The sequence below is a fragment of the Bombina bombina genome, chromosome 2, assembly GCF_027579735.1.
Source record: "Bombina bombina isolate aBomBom1 chromosome 2, aBomBom1.pri, whole genome shotgun sequence".
NCBI classification, from domain to species: domain Eukaryota; kingdom Metazoa; phylum Chordata; class Amphibia; order Anura; family Bombinatoridae; genus Bombina; species Bombina bombina.
Window position 1 is genome coordinate 607,115,174 of NC_069500.1, and position 17,801 is coordinate 607,132,974.

The 17,801-nt window shown below is 39.8% G+C and overlaps 1 protein-coding gene across 1 annotated transcript in view; it reads left to right on the forward strand.

Annotated features, from left to right (window-relative positions):
* DOCK8 (dedicator of cytokinesis 8) overlaps positions 1-17,801 on the forward strand; it is a 515,743-nt gene that overhangs the window by 348,582 nt on the left and 149,360 nt on the right. The window contains exon 40 of the mRNA XM_053699981.1: positions 1,919-2,111. Within this exon, the coding sequence (XP_053555956.1) occupies positions 1,919-2,111 (193 nt within the window). The remainder of the gene's footprint in view (positions 1-1,918; positions 2,112-17,801) is intronic.

Here is a 17,801-nt window from a genome sequence, read left to right on the forward strand (position 1 = left end):
AAGAGTTACAGGAGAGGAAAAACACCAGAGTGCAGTGTATGTATGTATGTATGTAAATACAGATATAAATAGGAATATCTATTTAAAAATACATAGAACATTTTCCCCATGTAAAGATCTTTGGAATGTAAAATATTTACAGTATATACACAATAAAACATATTATATATATATATATATATATATATATACACACAGAAACACATAAAAACACATGTATACACATATATACAAATGTGTATGCATACATACACATATTTAGACATGTATATGTATGTATATATACATTATAGCCCTTTCCATTCAAATATTTTAATGTATGCATTGTGTTTAATTTAACTTTTTTTAGACCTAACCCTTTACGCAAGTTCTTCTGTTTAGTTTGCACTCGCGTGGCTGCTTTTACTTTAAATTTGTTAAACGCCCGCAAGTTAACACGGGCAGGATATTTTACAATTGTGTGTGTGTGCTAATGTTGCCACTTGTATCTAGACAATAGTGTCCTGAAGCACAGATATTTGCACGGAAAGGCATTAGCACAGGCCACTGCTTAAATGAGATTCTGCCAGATCAGAAATTCACCCTTTAGTAACACAAGAATGCCACTTAACAAGAACTGGATAATATTACATACATTCACAAGTTATCTCAAATACAAATGTGTGTGTACACACACACACATATACATATATATATATATATATATATATATATATATATATATATATATATATATATATATATATATATATATATATATATATATCCTTCTTTAGACATGCCTGTCCTTTTTTTTTTTACACCTGAGACCTCATATCTTTGAGCCTTTATACCTTTTGTGTGCAATATTTTTTTTAAATAATTTTTATTAAAGGGACACTGAACCCACATTTTTTCTATTGTGATTCATATAGAGTATGACATTTTAAGCAACTTTATAATTCACTCCTATTATCAAATTTTCTTCATTCTCTTGGTATCTTTATTTGAAATGCAAGAATGTTAGTTTAGATGCCGGCCCATTTTTGGTGAACAACCTGGGTTGTTCTTGCTGATTGGTGGATAAATTCATCCACCAATAAAAAAAAGTGCTGTCCAGAGTTCTGGATTAAAAAAAAAAATCCTTAATGTCTTTTTCAAATAAAGATAGCAAAAGAACAAAGAAAAATTGATAATAGGTGTAAATTAGAAAGTTGCTTAAAATTGCATGCTCTATCTAAATCACAAAAGAAAAGATTTGGGTTCAGTGTCCCTTAAAGTAGTGTTATTATTAGTGTAAGTGTACTTTGTAATGTATTTTGTTCACCGTTTTAGTTTTGCAAAACAGTTAACCACAGCTCTGAAGTCGCGGGTAATGATTAGCGTAGATCGAGATTGTGTTTACGCAATCGTGTTTACTTTCAACTGGTAATACGAACAGTAAGGCCAACAAGCTCAAACACCCATGATATACCCCTTATCGCTCGAGCGTGAGCGTTTGTGCTCCACTCGTAATCTAACCCTTAATGTATAGCTTAGTGTACTTTGTCAATATTATCAAAAAAGAAAACATTGCAATAATGTCTACAAAGTATTGTTGTATGGTGATTTAAAGAGAGATGAAACCGAGTTTTTTTTTCTTTCATGAGTCAGATGGAACATGCAATTTTAAGCAACTTTCTAATTCACTACTATTATCATTTTTTCTTATTTCTCTTGGTATCTTTATTTGAAAAAGCAGGAATGTAAGCTTAAGAGCCGGCCCATTTTTGGTTTAGCACCCTGGGTAGCCCTTGCTGATTGGTGTTCTGAATCATGAAAGAAAAAATGTGGGTTTCATATGCCTTTAACGTATATGAGCACTTCATTAAGATATTGAGAAAAATATAATATGAAATTTGGGGATGGTAAGTGAAAATTATTTTTCTGTCTGCATTAGGATTGCTAAAGGCTATCAAACATCCCCAGACCTGAGGCTGACTTGGCTACAGAATATGGCAGAGAAACATGCAAAGAGAAAATATTATACTGAGGCTGCTATGTGTTTAGTGCACGCGGCTGCTCTGGTGGCAGAGTACCTGAGTATGCTAGAGGATTACAGCTACCTCCCAGTTGGTAGTGTCAGCTTTCAGGTATGCCAGTCCACAAGAAAACACATTTTTTTTAATGGTTTCTAATAAATTGTATTGCTCACCGTTTCATATACTTTGTATTGACAGTGCTAAGTAATAGTATTCCAATTCATTAACAACAACAAAAAAACTTTTCACCCTACATTTTGCATAGGTTCGACTTTTTGTAATTCAGAAGATTTAATTTCTTGAACACCCATTATGGTTTCACACCGCATAACTTGGCTTTTCACACTGTGCATGCTCTGTTCACATTTTATCAATCACAATTGTTTAGTAAAAATGTAAACATATTGTATTGACTAACTCATAGTTTCAAACACTAAAACATCTTAAGGAATCAAAATCATCTAATGTCTGATTGTTCATTCAACATTAAAGGGCCACTAAACCCAAAATCTTTCTTTCATGATTCAGATAGAGAATAGAAATTTAAACAACATTACAATTTACTTCTATTATTTATTTTGTTTCATTTTTTAGATATCCTTAGTTGAAGAAAAAGCAATGCACATGGTGAGCCAATCACACGAGGCTTCTATGTGCAGCAACCAATCAGCAGCTAGTGAGCATATCTAGATATGCTTTTCATCAAAGAATATTAAGAGAATAAAACAAATTAGATAATATAAGTAAATTAGAAAGATGTTTAAAATTGCATTCTCTTTCTAAATCATTAAAGAAAAAATGTGGGTGGCATGTCCCTTTAAGGACTTTTTTTTTTTTTCTTTAAACCCTCCCGATAATAATTTTTTCTTTTCATCCAATATGGTCAGCGTTTTTTTTGGTTTGTTTTTTATGTTACTCACAATCCAAAATTAATTTGGCTGCTACTTGTATTTAACAGAAAAGTCCCGAAAGAGTGTTTTCTGTTATTAAAGGGACAGTCTACTCCAGAATCGTAATTGTTTGAAAATATAGATAATCCCTTTATTACCTATTCCCCAGTTTTGTATAACCAACACGGTTATATTAATACACTTTTTACCTCTGTGATTACCTTGTATTTAGGGCTCTGCAGCCTGCCTTCTTATTTCAGTTCATTTGACAGACATGCATTTTAGCCTTTCAATGCATGAGCACAATGTTATCTATATGGCGCAACTGAACTAACGCCCTGTAGCTGTGAAAAACTATGAAATGCATTCAGATGTCTGGAGTCCCAGGATAGCTCAGGGGACATGGTCCCGAGAAGAATCTTCTCTTCCGATCAATATTCTAAAGCTCCAGGCACTTCTCAATGCTCTAAGGGCATGGCTCCAGCTCAGTTCTGCCCGGTATATCAGATTTCAATCGGACAATATAACTTTGGTCGCTTACGTCAACCATCAGGGAGGAACGAGACGTTCCTTAGCAATGAGCGAAATGTCCTAAATCCTTCAATGGGCGGAAGTCCACGACTGCTGTCTCTCATCGATCCACATTCTGGGGGTGGAGAACTGGGAAGCGGACTTCCTCAGCAGAAAATCCTTTCACCTGGGAGAATGGTCTCTCCACCCGAGGGGATTTGAGAAATAACCCTCAGATGGGGGCTTCTGGAAATAGATCTCATGGCCTCTCGTCTCAATACCAAGCTACCCAGGTACGGGTCGAGATCGAGGGATCCTCCGGCAGAGTTAGTAGACCCGTTAGCAGTTCCTTGTAGGTTCAGACTATCTTACCAGATAAATTCCTTTCCTGGCAGGGAGAGTCCACGACTTCATTCCTTACTGTTGGGGAATACAACACCTGGCCACCAGGAGGAGGAAAAGACACCCCAACCAAAGGCTTAAATATCCCTCCCACTTCCCCCATCCCCCCAGTCATTCTTTGCCTTTCATCACTAAAGGGATCGATCTCATGGTCTCTCATCTCAATGCTAAACTACCCAGATACGTGTTGAGATCCAGGGATCCTCAAGCAGAATTAGTAGACGCTCTAGCAGTCCCATGGAGGTTCAGACTCATATATCTCTTTCCTCCATTGCCTCTTCTCCCTTGTGTAGTGACCAGCATCAAGCAGGAGCAGGCCTCAGTGATTTAATTGCTCCATCCTGGCCTCAAAGGACCTGGTTCACAGATCTGATGATAATGTCCTCATCTCTTTCATGGAGGTTACCTTATCGGAAGGACCTTCTAATACAGGGTCCTTTCCTACATCAAAATCTAGATTTCTCTGAGGCTGACTTTGTGGAGATTAAACAGCTAGGCCGCGATCCGATATACGGCGCAGGTTTCGGCGCAAGCATGGAAACCTGCGCCGCCCGAAGTTTCAGCTCGCAATCTCATATACGGCGCCGCAATATGCTAAAGTGCCGTAAGTCTAACAAACCAGCGATGTCCAGAAATCTGCGTAAGTACAAATTTCTGGAGTCGCCAGTGACTTACGGTACTTTAGAAACTGCCCCCGCCTAAAAAACCTGACTAAGTAATTAAATCACCCGTACTGTCTAACACGCCTCCCAAACATAGCCCGACACGTATACCCCTCTATCAATCCCCCCTCTCACTCCTAACAATAAATATATTAACCCCTAAACCGCCGCTCCCGGACCCCGCCACCAGCTACATTATCTATATTACCCCCTCATCTGAGCCCCCTACACCGCCGCTAGCTACATTAAATGTTTTACCCCCTAATGTGAGCCCCCTACCCCGCCGCCACCTACATTAACTATATTACCCCCTAATCTAAGCCCCCTACACCGCCGCTAGCTACATTAAATGTTTTACCCCCTAATGTGAGCCCCCTACCCCGACACCACCTACATTAACTATGTTACCCCCTAATATGATCCCCCTACCCCGCCGCCACCTATTTAAACTATATTACCCCCTAATATGATCCCCCTACACCCCCGCAACCTATTTAAACTATATTAACCCGTAATATGATCCCCCTACACCGCCGCCACCTATTTAAACTATATTACCCCCTAATATGATCCCCCTACACCGCCGCCACCTATTTAAACTATATTACCCCCTAAAATGATCCCCCTACACCGCCGCCACCTATTTAAACTATATTAACCCCTTATATGATCCCCCTACACCGCCGCCACCTATATTAAATATATTAACCCCTAATCTAATCCCCCTATACCGCCGCCACCTATATTAAATTAATTAACCCCTAATCAAATCCCCCTATACTGCCGCCACCTATATTAAATTATTTAACCACTAAAATACTAAAATTTCCCTACCACTAAACCTAAGTCTAACCCTACAAATAGCCCTGAAAAGGGCTTTTTGTGTGGCATTGCCTCAAAGTAACCAGCTCTATTGCCAGCCTTTTTGCGGGGCATTGCCCCAAAGTAACCAGCTCTTTTACCAGCCCTTAAAAGGGCTTTTTGCGGGGCATTGTCACAAAGTAATCAGCTCTTTTGCCTGTAATCTAAATCCCCCTACACCACCGCCACCTATAATAAATGTATTACCCCCTAATCTAATCCCCCTACACCGCCGCCACCTATATTAACCCTAATTATATTAGGGTTAATATAGTTAATAAAGTTATTATATTATATATATTAACTATATTAACCCTATCTAACTCTAACACCCCTAACTTAATTCTTATTAAAATAAATCTAAATAATATTAACTAAATTATTCCTATTTAAAACTAAATACTTACCTATAAAATAAACCCTAAGATAGCTACAATATAATTAATAATTACATTGTAGCTATTTTAGGGTTTATATTTATTTTACAGGTAACTTGGTATTTATTTTAACAAGGTACAATAGCTATTAAATAGTTAATAACTATTTAATAGCTACCTAGTTAAAATAATTACCAACTTACCTGTAAAATAACCTACACTATCAATAAATTAAATAAACTACAAATATCTAAACTAAAATACAATTAAATTCACTAAACTAAATTACAAAAAAAAACAAACACTAAATTACAAAAAATAAAAAAAGATTACAAGATTTTTAAGCTAATTACACCTATTCTAAGCCCCCTTATAAAATTACAAAGCCCCCCAAAATAAAAAAAATTCCCTACCCTAATCTAAATTACAAAAGTAAACAGCTCTATTACCAGCCCTTAAAATGGCCTTTTGTGGGGCAATGCCCCAAAGTAAGCAGCTCTTTTGCCTTTAAAAAAAAAAACAACAACTCCCCCATTACAACCCACCACACACATACCCCTACTCTAACCCACCCAATCCCCCCTTAAAAAACCTAAGTCTAACCCCCAAGTGCTCCTTACCTGTCCTGAAGACCGGCGGAGAAGGTCCTGTTCCAGGCGGAGAAGTCTTCTTCCAGGCGGCGACCTCTTCTTCTTCCAGGATCCAGCGGGCGCGGAGCGGAGGAGTTGAAGACCGATGACCGCGGAGCTGAAGACCGTCCATCTGGAACTGAAGATCGGCGACGTTGGAACTGAAGACCTCTGGAACTGAAGACCGGAGCCGGAGCGTGGAGGATCCTCTTCATACGATCGCCGCCGTACACTGAATAGGAATTCAAGGTACGCGATTAAAAATGGCGTCCCTTGAATTCCTATTGGCTGATTTGAGCCTTCAAATTCAAATCAGCCAATCGGATGCAAGCTACTTTAATTCTATTGGCTGATTTGAATAGCCAATAGAATAAGAGCTACTGTAATTCTATTGGCTACTCTAATCAGCCAATAGAATTACAGTAGCTCTCATTCTATTGGCTATTCAAATCAGCCAATAGAATTAAAGTAGCTCTCATCCGATTGGCTGATTTGAATTTGAAGGCTCAAATCAGCCAATAGGAATTCAAGGGACGCCATTTTTAATTGCGTACCTTGAATTCCTATTCAGTGTACGGTGGCGATCTTATGAAGAGTATCCTCCACGCTCCGGCTCCGGTCTTCAGTTCCAGAGGTCTTCAGTTCCAGCGTCGCCGATCTTCAGTTCCAGCATCGCCGGTCTTCAGTTCCAGATGGACGGTCTTCAGCTCCGCGGTCATCGGTCTTCAACTCCTCCGCTCCGCACCGGCTGGATCCTGGAAGAAGAAGAGTTCGCCGCCTGTAAGAAGACTTCTCCGCCTGGAACAGGACCTTCTCTGCGGGTCTTCAGGACAGATAAGGAGCACTTGGGGGTTAGACTTAGGTTTTTTAAGGGGGATTGGGTGGGTTAGAGTAGGGGTATGTGTGTGGTGGGTTGTAATGGGGGGGTTGTTGTTTTTTTTTTACAGGCAAAAGAGCCGATTACTTTGGGGCATTGCCCCACAAAAGGCCCTTTTAAGGGCTGGTAATAGAGCTGTTTACTTTTGTAATTTAGATTAGGGTAGGGAATTTTTTTTATTTTGGGTGGCTTTGTTATTTTATTAGGGGGCTTAGAATAGGTGTAATTAGCTTAAAAATCTTGTAATCTTTTTTTATTTTTTGTAATATAGTGTTTGTTTTTTGTAATTTAGTTTAATGTATTTAATTGTATTTTAGTTTAGATATTTGTAGTTTATTTAATTTATTGATAGTGTAGGTGTATTTGTAATTTAGGTTAGGATTTATTTAACAGGTAAATTTGTAATTATTTTAACTAGGTAGCTATTAAATAGTTATTAACTATTTAATTGGTATTGTACCTAGTTAAAATAAATACCAAGTTACCTGTAAAATAAATATAAACCCTAAAATAGCTACAATGTAATTATTAATTATATTGTAGCTATTTTAGGCCTAGATTTGGAGTTTGGCGGTAGCCGTGAAAACCAGCGTTAGAGGCTCCTAACGCTGGTTTTAGGCTACCTCCGGTATTTGGAGTCACTCAAAATAGGGTCTAACGCTCACTTTTCAGTCGCGACTTTTCCATACCGCAGATCCCCTTACGTCAATTGCGTATCCTATCTTTTCAATGGGATTTTTCTAACTCCGGTATTTAGAGTCGTGTCTGAAGTGAGCGTTAGAAATCTAACGACAAAACTCCAGCCGCAGAAAAAAGTCAGTAGTTAAGAGCTTTCTGGGCTAACGCCGGTTCATAAAGCTCTTAACTACTGTACTCTAAAGTACACTAACACCCATAAACTACCTATGTACCCCTAAACCGAGGTCCCCCCACATCGCCGCAACTCGATTAATTTTTTTAACCCCTAATCTGCCGACCGCCACCTACGTTATCCTTATGTACCCCTAATCTGCTGCCCCTAACACCGCCGACCCCTATATTATATTTATTAACCCCTAATCTGCCCCCCACAACGTCGCCGCCAGCTACCTACACTTATTAACCCCTAATCTGCCGTCCGCACGCCGCCGCCAGCTACATTATCCCTATGTACCCCTAATCTGCTGCCCTAACATCGCCGACCCCTATATTATATTTATTAACCCCTAACCTGCCCCCCACAACGTCGCCGCCACCTACCTACAATAATTAACCCCTAATCTGCCGACCGCAAAGAGCCGCCAGCTACATTATAGCTATGTACCCCTAATCTGCTGCCCCTAACACCGCCGACCCCTATATTATATTTATTAACCCCTAATCTGCCCTCCCTAACATCGCCGACACCTAACTTCAATTATTAACCCCTAATCTGCCGACCGAATCTCCCCGCTATTCTAATAAATGTATTAACCCCTAAAGCTAAGTCTAACCCTAACACTAACACCCCCCCTAAGTTAAATATAATTTACATCTAACGAAATTAATTAACTCTTATTAAATAAATTATTCCTATTTAAAGCTAAATACTTGCCTGTAAAATAAATCCTAATATAGCTACAACATAAATTATAATTATATTATAGCTATTTTAGGATTAATATTTATTTTACAGGTAACTTTGTATTTATTTTAACCAGGTACAATAGCTATTAAATAGTTAAGAACTATTTAATAGCTAAAATAGTTAAAATAATTACAAATTTACCTGTAAAATAAATCCTAACCTAAGTTACAATTTAATTAATTTATTGATAGTGTAGTGTTAGGTTTAATTGTAACTTAGGTTAGGATTTATTTTACAGGTAAATTTGTAATTATTTTAGCTATTTTAGCTATTAAATAGTTCTTAACTATTTAATAGCTATTGTACCTGGTTAAAATAAATACAAAGTTACCTGTAAAATAAATATTAATCCTAAAATAGCTATAATATAATTATAATTTATATTGTAGCTATATTAGGATTTATTTTACAGGTAAGTATTTAGCTTTAAATAGGAATAATTTATTTAATAAGTGTTAATTAATTTCGTTAGATGTAAATTATATTTAACTTAGGGGGTGTTAGTGTTAGGGTTAGACTTAGCTTTAGGGGTTAATACATTTATTAGAATAGCGGTGAGCTCAAGTCGGCAGATTAGGGGTTAATAATTTAAGTTAGGTGTCGGCGATGTTAGGGAGGGCAGATTAGGGGTTAATACTATTTATTATAGGGTTAGTGAGGCGGATTAGGGGTTAATAACTTTATAATAATAGCGGTGCGGTCCGCTCGGCAGATTAGGGGTTAATAAGTGTAGGCAGGTGGAGGCGACGTTGTGGGGGGCAGATTAGGGGTTAATAAATATAATATAGGGGTCGGCGATGTTAGGACAGCAGATTAGGGGTACATAGGGATAATGTAAGTAGCGGCGGTTTACGGAGCGGCAGATTAGGGGTTAATAATAATATGCAGGGGTCAGCGATAGCGGGGGCGGCAGATTAGGGGTTAATAAGTGTAAGGTTAGGGGTGTTTAGACTCGGGGTACATGTTAGAGTGTTAGGTGCAGACGTAGGAAGTGTTTCCCCATAGCAAACAATGGGGCTGCCTTAGGAGCTGAACGCGGCTTTTTTGCAGGTGTTAGGGTTTTTTTCAGCTCAAACAGCCCCATTGTTTCCTATGGGGGAATCGTGCACAAGCACGTTTTTGAGGCTGGCCGCTTGCGTAAGCAACTCTGGTATCGAGAGTTGAAGTTGCGTTAAATATGCTCTACGCTCCTTTTTTGGAGCCTAACGCAGCCTTTATGTGGACTCTCAATACCAGAGTTATTTTTATGGTGCGGCCAGAAAAAAGCCGGCGTTAGCTTTTCGGGTCGTTACCGTCAAAACTCTAAATCTAGCCGTTAGGGTTTATTTTATAGGTAAGTATTTAGTTTTAAATAGGAATAATTTAGTTAATATTATTAATATTATTTAGATTTATTTTAATAATAATTAAGTTAGGGGTGTTAGCGTTAGATAGGGTTAATATAGTTAATATATATAATATAATAACTATATTAACTATATTAACCCTAATATAATTAGGGTTAATGTAGTTAATATAGGTGGCGGCGGTGTAGGGGGGTCAGATTAGGGGTTAATATATTTAATATAGGTGGCGGCGGTGTAGGGGGATTAGATTAGGGGGTAATACATTTATTATAGGTGGCGGCGGTATAGGGGGATTTAGATTACAGGCAAAAGAGCTGATTACTTTGTGACAATGCCCCGCAAAAAGCCCTTTTAAGGGCTGGTAAAAGAGCCGATTACTTTGGGGCAATGCCCCGCAAAAAGCCCTTTTAAGGGCTGGCAATAGAGCTGGTTACTTTGGGGCAATGCCACGCAAAAAGCCCTTTTCAGGGCTATTTGTAGGGTTAGACTTAGGTTTAGTGGTAGGAAAATTTTTGTATTTTAGGGGTTAATTAATTTAATATAGGTGGCGGCGGTATAGGGGGATTAGATTAGGGGTTAATTAATTTAATATAGGTGGCGGCAGTATAGGGGGATTAGATTAGGGGTTAATTAATTTAATATAGGTGGCGGCGGTATAGGGGGATTAGATTAGGGGTTAATTAATTTAATATAGGTGGCGGCGGTATAGGGGGATTAGATTAGGGGTTAATAATTTTAATATAGGTGGCGGCGGTGTAGGGGGCTCACATTAGGGGTGAATATAGTTTAAATAGGTGGCGGTGGTGTAGAGGGCTCACATTAGGGGTTATTAATTTTAATATAGATGGCGGCGGTGTAGGGGGCTCACATTAGGGGGTTAGACATTTAATGTAGGTGGCGGCGGGGTCCGGGAGCGGCGGTTTAGGGGTTGAACACTTTATTAGGGATTGCGGCGGGGGATCGCGGTTGACAGGTAGATAGACATTGCGCATGCGTTAGGTGTTAGGTTTTATTTTGCAGCTAGTTTAGGGAGTTACGAGGCTCCAATACACAGCGTAAGGCTTACTACGCCTGCAATTTGTGGCAAGGTGAAAATGGAGTAAGATTTCTCCATTTTCGCCACGTAAGTCCTTACGCTGTATATTGGATAGCAAACTGCGCTGGTTTGGTATACCTGTCTATGGGCCAAATAACTACGGCCGAAGGCAGAAATATACGAGCGTAACTTCTAGGTTACGCCGTATATGTGATACCAAACCAGCGCAAAATTTGGCGTTGCCGGCTTTTGCGGGCGACGCTGCATATCGGATCGGGGCCCTGGTCTTAGCCTAGAGGGGATTCTCTGATAGTGTCATAGACACTTTGATTCATGCTTGAAAGCCGCTTACTCAGCCCATCTACCATAAGGTGTGGCAGACTTACCTGCACTGGTGTGAGGAATGTGTTTTTTCTTGGCACAAGATAAAGGTTGCCAGAATTTTATCTTTTCTCCAAAATGAGTTGGAGAAGGGTTTATCTGAAGAGACAGATATCGGCCCTATCGGTTTTACTATACAAGAGATTAGCTGTTAAGGCTCTGACTAGAAATCAGAGCTGTGCTCAGACATTTAATAGCTAAAATAGTTAAAATAATTACAAATTTACCTGTAAAATAAATCCTAACCTAAGTTACAATTTAATTAATTTATTGATAGTGTAGTGTTAGGTTTAATTGTAACTTAGGTTAGGATTTATTTTACAGGTAAATTTGTAATTATTTTAACTATTTTAGCTATTAAATAGTTCTTAACTATTTAATAGCTATTGTACCTGGTTAAAATAAATACAAAGTTACCTGTAAAATAAATATTAATCCTAAAATAGCTATAATATAATTATAATTTATATTGTAGCTATATTAGGATTTATTTTACAGGTAAGTATTTAGCTTTAAATAGGAATAATTTATTTAATAAGTGTTAATTAATTTCGTTAGATGTAAATTATATTTAACTTAGGGGGTGTTAGTGTTAGGGTTAGACTTAGCTTTAGGGGTTAATACATTTATTAGAATAGCGGTGAGCTCAAGTCGGCAGATTAGGGGTTAATAATTTAAGTTAGGTGTCGGCGATGTTAGGGAGGGCAGATTAGGGGTTAATACTATTTATTATAGGGTTAGTGAGGCGGATTAGGGGTTAATAACTTTATAATAATAGCGGTGCGGTCCGCTCGGCAGATTAGGGGTTAATAAGTGTAGGCAGGTGGAGGCGACGTTGTGGGGGGCAGATTAGGGGTTAATAAATATAATATAGGGGTCGGCGATGTTAGGACAGCAGATTAGGGGTACATAGGGATAATGTAAGTAGCGGCGGTTTACGGAGCGGCAGATTAGGGGTTAATAATAATATGCAGGGGTCAGCGATAGCGGGGGCGGCAGATTAGGGGTTAATAAGTGTAAGGTTAGGGGTGTTTAGACTCGGGGTACATGTTAGAGTGTTAGGTGCAGACGTAGGAAGTGTTTCCCCATAGCAAACAATGGGGCTGCCTTAGGAGCTGAACGCGGCTTTTTTGCAGGTGTTAGGTTTTTTTCAGCTCAAACAGCCCCATTGTTTCCTATGGGGGAATCGTGCACAAGCACGTTTTTGAGGCTGGCCGCTTGCGTAAGCAACTCTGGTATCGAGAGTTGAAGTTGCGTTAAATATGCTCTACGCTCCTTTTTTGGAGCCTAACGCAGCCTTTATGTGGACTCTCAATACCAGAGTTATTTTTATGGTGCGGCCAGAAAAAAGCCGGCGTTAGCTTTTCGGGTCGTTACCGTCAAAACTCTAAATCTAGCCGTTAGGGTTTATTTTATAGGTAAGTATTTAGTTTTAAATAGGAATAATTTAGTTAATATTATTAATATTATTTAGATTTATTTTAATAATAATTAAGTTAGGGGTGTTAGCGTTAGATAGGGTTAATATAGTTAATATATATAATATAATAACTATATTAACTATATTAACCCTAATATAATTAGGGTTAATGTAGTTAATATAGGTGGCGGCGGTGTAGGGGGGTCAGATTAGGGGTTAATATATTTAATATAGGTGGCGGCGGTGTAGGGGGATTAGATTAGGGGGTAATACATTTATTATAGGTGGCGGCGGTATAGGGGGATTTAGATTACAGGCAAAAGAGCTGATTACTTTGTGACAATGCCCCGCAAAAAGCCCTTTTAAGGGCTGGTAAAAGAGCCGATTACTTTGGGGCAATGCCCCGCAAAAAGCCCTTTTAAGGACTGGCAATAGAGCTGGTTACTTTGGGGCAATGCCACGCAAAAAGCCCTTTTCAGTGCTATTTGTAGGGTTAGACTTAGGTTTAGTGGTAGGAAAATTTTTGTATTTTAGGGGTTAATTAATTTAATATAGGTGGCGGCGGTATAGGGGGATTAGATTAGGGGTTAATTAATTTAATATAGGTGGCGGCAGTATAGGGGGATTAGATTAGGGGTTAATTAATTTAATATAGGTGGCGGCGGTATAGGGGGATTAGATTAGGGGTTAATTAATTTAATATAGGTGGCGGCGGTATAGGGGGATTAGATTAGGGGTTAATAATTTTAATATAGGTGGCGGCGGTGTAGGGGGCTCACATTAGGGGTGAATATAGTTTAAATAGGTGGCGGTGGTGTAGAGGGCTCACATTAGGGGTTATTAATTTTAATATAGATGGCGGCGGTGTAGGGGGCTCACATTAGGGGGTTAGACATTTAATGTAGGTGGCGGCGGGGTCCGGGAGCGGCGGTTTAGGGGTTGAACACTTTATTAGGGATTGCGGCGGGGGATCGCGGTTGACAGGTAGATAGACATTGCGCATGCGTTAGGTGTTAGGTTTTATTTTGCAGCTAGTTTAGGGAGTTACGAGGCTCCAATACACAGCGTAAGGCTTACTACGCCTGCAATTTGTGGCAAGGTGAAAATGGAGTAAGATTTCTCCATTTTCGCCACGTAAGTCCTTACGCTGTATATTGGATAGCAAACTGCGCTGGTTTGGTATACCTGTCTATGGGCCAAATAACTACGGCCGAAGGCAGAAATATACGAGCGTAACTTCTAGGTTACGCCGTATATGTGATACCAAACCAGCGCAAAATTTGGCGTTGCCGGCTTTTGCGGGCGACGCTGCATATCGGATCGGGGCCCTGGTCTTAGCCTAGAGGGGATTCTCTGATAGTGTCATAGACACTTTGATTCATGCTTGAAAGCCGCTTACTCAGCCCATCTACCATAAGGTGTGGCAGACTTACCTGCACTGGTGTGAGGAATGTGTTTTTTCTTGGCACAAGATAAAGGTTGCCAGAATTTTATCTTTTCTCCAAAATGAGTTGGAGAAGGGTTTATCTGAAGAGACAGATATCGGCCCTATCGGTTTTACTATACAAGAGATTAGCTGTTAAGGCTCTGACTAGAAATCAGAGCTGTGCTCAGACCTTTTGCTCCGCCTTGGAACCTCAATCTTGTTCTTCATATTTTTCAGCAGGCTCCATTCAAGCCCATGCATGTTGTAGACATTAAACTATTATCTTGGAAGGTTGTTTTTTTTTTAGCCATTGCCTCTGCTCGCAGAGTCTCTGAGATTTCAGCTTTACAGTGTGCCCCCCCTTACCTTGTTTTCCATGCCTATAAGGTGGTTTTACATACTAGGTTAGGTTTCCTTCCTAAGGTGGTGTCAGATCGTAACATTAATCAAGAGATTGTTGTTCCTTCCTTTTGTCCCCACCCTTCCGCAAAGGAACGTTTACTTCACAATCTTGCTGTGGTTCGTGCCTTGAAGTTTTACCTTCAGGCTACTAAGGAATTCAGACAATCTTTGTCTTTGTTTGTTATTTAGGCCACTGCGACTTCCTTGTCTTTTTGGTTGAGGAGTATCATCCACTTAGCTTATGAGAAAGCGGGTCAGCAGCCTCTTGAGAGGATAACGGCTCATTCCACTAGGGCAGTTGCTTCTTCATGGGCTTTTAAGAACGAAGCCTCTATGGATCAGATTTGTAAGGCGGCTACCTGGTCCCCCTTACATACATTTTGTAAATTCTACAGATTTACAAATTTGATGTGTTTGCTTTAGCTGAATCAGCTTTTGGGAGAAAGGTATTGCAGGCTGTGGTGCCCTCAGATAAGGGTTTTCTTTAGTTTCCCTCCCGTTAATTCATTCAGTGTCCTCTGGAGCATGGGTATTGTTTCCCAACAGTAAGGAATGATTTTGTGGACTCTCCCTGCCTTTGGAAAGAAAACAACATTAATGCTTACCAGATAAATTCCTTTCTTTACTGTCAGGGAGAGTCCACGACCCCGCCCGTTAGAATTTTTTGGGCGGCTTCCTTTTTATTTTTTTCTGGCATCTTTATATCCTGATGTTTCTCCTACTTTTCCCCATTCCCTCGGCCGAATGACTGGGGGGATGGGGGAAGTGGGAGCTATATTTAAGCCTTTGGCTGGGGTGTCTTTGCCTCCTCCTGGTGGCCATGTGTTGTATTCCCCAACAGTAAGGAATGAAGTTGTGGACTCTACCTGCCAGGAAAGAAAGGAATTTATCTGGTAAGCATACATTTTGTTTTTTCCTGCTCTTCTTCCTTGAGTAGTGGCTTGCATCAAACAGGAACGGGCCAGAGTGATTCTAATAGCTCCTTCATGGTCTCAAAGGACCTGGTTTGCAGATCTAGTAAGGATGTCCTCCTCCCCTCCCTGGAGGTTACCTTATCGGAAGGACCTTCTAATGCAGGGCCCGTTCCTACATCAGAATCTAGATTCTCTACGTTTGACTGCGTGGAACTTGAACGCTTAGTCCTAGCCAAGAGAGGCTTCTCTGATAAAGTCATAGATACTTTAATCCAGGCTCGGAAGCCAGTTACTAGGTTGTGACGAACCAAGGTTATCCAACCCTGCGCCAGTCACTTATTTGGCACAGAAAGGGTTATCAGACCCCTTCTACTCTCACTGATAGGTCACAATCTGGCCACACCAGGCCGGCTTGTGTTTTAGTTCAGTGGGTGCAAGGGTTAACAACACTCTCCAGTCTGTACTAGCCGTGAAAGAAATGCCCCAAAACTCATTTATTGCCACCCACACTACCTAACTACAATATCTCAGCTGCCACCACTTAAAATGTATTAAATGGAAAATCCTAAGGAAAAACCCAGACTTAGACATTAACTCTCTGAGTACAATTTAGCAGAAAAATAACCTAAATTATACAATTCTAATATTCCAGTCTCTTTCAGTAACGTGGTTCAATTATTAGACAAAGGCCAAACTTAATAAAATAATTATTTATTATGCCAAAAATATTATGCACAATGCATTATTAATACAAGTTGGTACAAATAAAATGACACATTAGCAAACAGTGTTTTAAAATAAAAAAGGAGAAAAATAACAGACCTAATACTTCACTAGCTTATGAGTCTGCCCCCAGGGACATGGGCAAGAAGAAAATTGTCACTCACACTGTAGCAAGCAGCCTCCCATGTAGAATGAACCCTTTCAGTGTTAACACACAAGACCCTTATACCTTTCTTCCATAGATCAGGTTGCCTGACCACACCCTCCTGGGCGGGCTAAGAAAACCCCCTGTCTTTAAACACATATAGGCATTAGACCAATGTCCTTTTACTGACCTTATCAGTTTCTGTGACTGAGGCCCTGTTTTGCATCATGTATTCTACTTACAGTCTAAGTCATAGAACTCTGTCATGTGTATCTCTGGAACTAAAAGCTTTGAGTGGCTTTATGACTCAATGTATACACAATAACATCTGGAGGAGTGAGCCTTAGAAACTTTTTATGAGGCTCCTGGCACTTCAAAGAAACACAAACAAAGGACACAATTCTTCTTGAAAAGCAGATAACTGTTTTTAGCTCACAAGCTGAAACAGAATTGACCCTTTCTTAGCTGAATCCTGAGGTATTCGTGACATAGGTGCATTTACTATAAGGTTTCTGTTCTTTTTTCCTTTCTCCAAGACAGGGCTTATCCGCCAGTTCTCTGAAGGGTCAAATATCTGCCCTATCGGTCTTGCTACAGAGGAGATTAGCAGATATCCCAGTTAGAATCAGACCAGTGTTCAGACCTGTTGCCCCTCCTTGGAGCCTCAACCTTGTTCTTTGTGTTTTGCAACAATCTCCGTTTGAGCCCATGCATACTGTTGATGTCAAACTTTTGTTCTGGAAGGTTCTGTTTTTGTTGGCTATTGCTTCAGCTTGCAGAGTCTCTGAGATTTCAGCGTTACAATGTGATCCCCCTTATCTTGTGTCCCATGCTTATAAGGCTGTTTTACGTACTAGGTTAGGTTTTCTACCCAAGGTGGTCTCAGATCGCAACATCAATCAAGAGATTGTGGTTCCTTTCTTTCTCCAACATTGGTGTATCCGGTCCACGGCGTCATCCTTACTTGTGGGAATATTCTCTTCCCCAACAGGAAATGGCAAAGAGCACAGCAAAAGCTGCCCATATAGCCCCTTCTCATGCTCCGCCCCCCAGTCATTCTCTTTGCCGCTCTGAACAAGTAGCATCTCCTCGGAGATGGTGAAGAGTATGTGGTGTTTAGTTGTAGTTTTTTATTCTTCTATCAAGAGTTTGTTATTTTAAAATAGTGCCGGTTTGTACTATTTACTCTAAAAC